A 5,404-nucleotide genomic window follows, 5' to 3' on the forward strand; every position below is an offset into this window, starting at 1 on the left:
AGTGGCGAAGTTCTGGCCTGCTCATCACTCGCTTTCAGCTAATGGCTGATCTTTTGCCCTATCGAAGGATATCGCTGTGCCTCTTTGCTGGCATGAAGGAGTAGCGCTGATGTGTCGAAAAAAGAAGCGGAAGTGGAAAAAACTATGAAACGTATCTAACTATGTTCAGAATAGCATAATACCACACTGTTGCTAATAATTCTGCAGTGGGCACGTTTTCTTCATGGATGAAATACCAGGATCACTAGCACGCGTAATGTGCTCCCAATACACTGTGATTATTACTGTAGTAGTACATTGCTACTTGGAGAAAGGTCAGAGTTCTCTAAAAATGAGGAAAGGATACTAACAGGTCTCTTTCTCTTTGTGGTTACAGTCTGATGATCTGGATCCCTTCAGGACATTCTCGAGGACAGCGCATACACTACCGATGTCGGCATTCCCAGTCCCAAACCCAAATTTCCTCCTTGCAAAGAAAGCAAAAGGACCTGATAACGTAAGCACGGCGGGGAATGATCACGATCGCCCACCAGTTCCTCTTCTTTATCTTCTCCCACTACTGCATGCCACCGCGATCGAACATAAAGCGTAGAGAGTAAGGCGCAGAGTACACTTAGTTTTGAGCGCTTTATGGATTTAAAACATCAATTTATTCGAGCCATCCATTCGCTGGGATGCCATTTAGGACTCATGCGCTCTTGCAGACAGTGAAGCTAAACTGGAAACAATGAACTAGAAATAAAGCAACATCATAGATTTGGGCAACACTTTGCATTAACAACCAAATCAGAGCTCACGTTCAACTAGGCACAACTGCATAGGCTGTTACTGGACCAAAAAGGTAATCAAATTAGGGCTGTCAATTTTACAGATTCATGTAATGGTTTAAAGATAGCAGAAGGAACAAGCTTTCATTTTCTTATAATATGCATTTATTTTTACGTATCATTTGGCGTCTTCCAAATGATCACGATTTATTTTTGCAAACCCATCCAAACAGTGATTAGTTGATTTGATTTAATTGAGTGTTTGTGAGCTAGCGACAAGGGACGAATCTGCATTTTCATTCAGACCAACAGGCAATATGCTAATGTTTCCACGTTGACCTTAGCATGAAGCGGGCGTGGGACTTAATCTCATGCAGTGTCTTTCAGGTTTAAAGCGTTAAAATTCGCTTAGAGGCGGTCATTTAGTCAACGATGTAGAGGAAATAAAAGATAAAATTGCTTTAATTAAAAAGCGGCAGTAAGAATTACTAAACATGACGGTGATCCTTTTTGTGGTAAAAATGTTTGGCTGTAAAAAACTTCAGTGGTAAAGATTTCTTCGCGGTAAAGATTTTTTCGCGTGAAGCAGCGCTGAATCTACCGCGAATGTCGTGTTTTATTAATCAACATATAATTAACCCGATCGAAAAATCTAATCTGCAATTGGCAGCCCTAATAAAAAGATTTCAGGTCTTTTTCAGGACTCCATTGAAGTGTTGCCATTTCTTTTTAGCTTTGGTAATATAATATTTTGTTTCGCTTTATTATGATTTTGGCCTTTATTCTGTCTATTTTTTCTGGAACCAGATGTCCAACACCAGGGAGTGTGATAGGAGTGGTCACGTAGTAACGGTGCATACGCCTCGCATAGAAGGTGTGACTCCATTTTCTAATGGTGGTTCAGTCCAATCAATTTATTGTTTTCAGTTTACTTCAACTATGCTGTCAGGAAAATGTTAGACACTCCCCTCCATGTTAACTAATACTTCACCAGGGATAAGTGCTAATTTCTAAGAAAAAATGCTTTGCTATTCAGAGGGGTCACTTGCACCATGGCTGTATTGCATTCAGGTGTTTTCTGAGTGGATTATGTCTGTGCGTGTTTGTTTTCGTGTATCAGCAGTAAGTCTGACCGCCGTTTTGTTTCGCTAACATCTGGCGTATGCAATCTTTTAGTCTTTCAGGCTGTCCTTTAGCAGATAAAAGCATTGGAGTATGATGCATACCAACTCACAAGAACTCAAGTAAGAAGGATCAAACTGTTGTTTTCAAAAAAACAACAAAAAAAAAAGCTATCCCACTTCAGGCCTAAAACACCAGGCCACAGATAGTGAGATACAAAAACAGGGAAATGAAGCACAAATTCATTTGAGTGATCAACAAATATGACTTTATCAATAGTTTATTCTTGAAATATTACTTTATTCATTATGTGATTATCATGTATAATAAATATTTTTTTATAATTATAATAATAATTGCCTTATTTGACACTTCATTGCATCACACCATATATATATATATATATATATATATATATATATATATATATATATATATATATATATATATATATATATATTTTTTATGTATAAATAAATACAAATATATCTTATGTTTATATATTAAACACACACACATACATATATATATATATATATATATATATATATATATATACATATACATACACATATATATACATTTAAAAATATATATACTGTATGTGTGTGTGTATTTATATATACAAAATAAATTAAATATACACAGTGCATAAACATAGTTTTAATGTGATTAATTGTGATTTAAAGAGGAAATAAGAATATACCAAATATCAATGTTGAGCCAAATAATCAAAGCAGTTAAAAAGAAGATCCCAGCAGACCTGTGTGTGTCAAAGGCTGTTGTGTGAGGTAGTAGAGCTTCTTCTGAAGACACTTGTTGCACGCTGGGCAGTAACAGGGTGTATTTCTGTCCCAGGTGCCCGACCCCGGGCTGTGACGGCTCGGGGACATATCACTAACAACTTCGCTTCACACAGAAGGTAACGTGCAATGCTTGTTAAAAAATAACACCATTTTCTATAGATAATATACGCCCTCATTAAATAAAAAGACAAAATTACCGTGCTTTGCACGGTTGTGCATACATTTTAAGGCTCACGTTGAAAAAATGTAAAATTCTAAATATTACTCAGGTATACATCTTAAACAAATAAGTACACTTATTTTGGGTGCTGCCTAACATATTAAAGCACATGTAAAATATGTGATTATGCATTTGGGGCTAATATTTTAAATGTACCAAATCACAAATTTGTTTGTCACAAATAGATTTAAATAAGCTTGTGAACAGAAATGACTTTAAAGTATATTTTAGTTGACCGTAAATGTGTGTCAGTACATCCAGCAGTTCACTTTAGCCATATTTCACAATGCAACGTAAAAAAATACACTAGCTAAAGTGTAATCAAACACACTCCACAAGTATGGCTAAATGCTTTTATATGACTTAAAATAGAACATATTTTTCATTTTAGTAAACAACATGAAGTGTGGTGTCTGAAAATCTTGCATTTTGAAGCATCTTATTTCTGCAATAATGCTCTTTTTTTTTTTTTAAATAGGCTAAAGTATGCTTCATTGTCATAAGGGCTGTTTTTCCTCAGTTTGTCAGGATGTCCACGGGCTCGGAAAACTGGAATAAAGATAACACACAGTAAAGAGGACAAAAAGGAAGACCAGGAGCCAATCAGGTACTGAATCACTAAACATCCACCTATGAATACAATCATTATTTAATACATTGCTTACTGCTGTACCAACCACTCTACCACCTTAACTTCCATATATATTTATATATATATATATATATATATATATATATATGGAAATTTAAAAAAATATTTATATTTACACAATAAGTGCAGTAGCGTTAATCATGTAAGCAAAAATATTTTTTCAATGCGCATTAATCGTGGTTAATCATTTGACAGCACTAAAGCAGAGAGTAAAAAGTTTACTAGTTTAGTAAAAACTACAAAAGTTTACTTCCAAGTGCTCTGATTAATGCATTACCTAAATCCAATAACTAACGCTGCGATGGTATTGTCTATGGCGCTTCTCATATTCACTTTTATCACATATCACGCCATATTTCACACTAACGTTAACGTGCTAGTTAATAAGTATTAACATAACTGTGCATTTAAGTTTAACCCCGTGCCAAGGTAGAAAAAATGCACTACTTTCTAGTAGAATGCAAAAAGTTAGATTGAAATACCGTAAACCACTGCTCTAGGTGTTATTTTGGTATTTGGTCTGAAAGAGAAGCCAGACCGGTGAAACGGTGGATGGTGTTTATGTTTTCAGGTGTCAGTCCCAGGATGGGCGGTCGGGGTCACATAACGGGCAAATATGCGTCCACCGCAGCGCTTCCAGGCTGCCGCTAGCTGCCAAACGACAGAAGGACGCTACATCAACGGATCAGTTCGTAGGCGGGAAGACGGACTGACATGTCGTGTCCACTCAGGCTGCGTGGCTCTGGACGCGTCAGCGGCGCTTCTGACCCACAGAAGGTTAGAAACCTAAACAAATCTCTCGAACGTTCCTTAAAACTGGCGAGTCCAAGCAGACAAAACGCGCTCGGTTAAATATATCTGAAAGGTTCATTCATGTCACGAAAAACAGCAGAGCTTATGATCAGCAATTATCAATTTATATACTAACAGAAAACCCAGGACCTTTCAGGGCTGTACTGAGAATGAGATGCTAGTGCACTGTGTTGCTATGCATGCTACTTTTATTTAGAAAGACATCCTGCTGATAGATGTGTGGGTTAATACGCACGCATAGAGAACATGTAAAGAAAAGCAGTATACATACTGCAGACAGAGCTAAGAGGGTATGGTAGTATGCTATTTAAAACACTAGTCAGTGTTTAGGGAGACGCCCTCTGGTGCTGCAGCAGGTGCATTAATAACAATATACTGTATAGCCAATAAAAAAAGGGATCAACTTCCTACGAAAGATATTTTAACATTGTCTTTGAGGTCGGTGTTTTGAGTTTTGAAGACTCTCTTATCACTCCTCAAGGCTGCATTGTAATCCACAAATACAGCAATTGCTTAATGTTTTGTAATTAACTTTAGATTCTTTAATGAATGCAAAATCTGAAATAACGTCGTTTGCAGTCAAAATTAATTATCGATAAATAAAGGTATTCTTCTGCTTTCTGGCGTGAAAACCAAAAACTGCTGATCCCAAACCGTTGATGTTAATGTAAACTGTCTTTTCAGAGACCGAAAGTATTAATAACCTAATATTTCGTGCTCTCTCTCTCTCTCTCTTTTTTTTTACAGTCTCTCTGGTTGCCCACGCCACAGCAGCAATGAAGAAAGCCAGGCTGTCAGGAGTGGAGATGCTCACAATAAAACAGCAAAGGAGCAACGGTAAAAAAAATAAATAAAATAAAGTCTCAGATTACATTGTGGAGCTAGGTCACCAGTCACCAAGGTTATTCACTTTAATTAAAGATCTCGTCAACCTCCGTAATAATACCGGTTGTACACATCATGGTTTTTAATGCAGGAATAATTCAAACCAGCTGAGATTTCAATTAGTTAGCGTTTTTACGCA

General features: G+C 36.6%; 2 protein-coding genes across 2 annotated transcripts in view; both read left to right on the forward strand.

The window, feature by feature from the left end:
- The window catches only part of LOC122362012 (myelin transcription factor 1-like protein), an 80,880-nt gene extending 76,600 nt beyond the window's left edge, over positions 1-4,280 (forward strand). The window contains 5 exon segments of the mRNA XM_043263250.1: positions 377-496; positions 1,575-1,641; positions 2,748-2,811; positions 3,436-3,522; positions 4,139-4,280. Coding sequence (XP_043119185.1) covers positions 377-496; positions 1,575-1,641; positions 2,748-2,811; positions 3,436-3,522; positions 4,139-4,280 — 480 coding nt within the window.
- Position 4,281: 1 nt separating this feature from the next.
- LOC122362013 (piRNA biogenesis protein EXD1-like) overlaps positions 4,282-5,404 on the forward strand; it is a 2,627-nt gene continuing 1,504 nt past the window's right edge. Inside the window, exon 1 of the mRNA XM_043263252.1 lies at positions 4,282-4,344. Within this exon, the coding sequence (XP_043119187.1) occupies positions 4,282-4,344 (63 nt within the window). The remainder of the gene's footprint in view (positions 4,345-5,404) is intronic.

This window comes from Puntigrus tetrazona, chromosome 17 (genome assembly GCF_018831695.1).
Source record: "Puntigrus tetrazona isolate hp1 chromosome 17, ASM1883169v1, whole genome shotgun sequence".
NCBI lineage: Eukaryota > Metazoa > Chordata > Actinopteri > Cypriniformes > Cyprinidae > Puntigrus > Puntigrus tetrazona.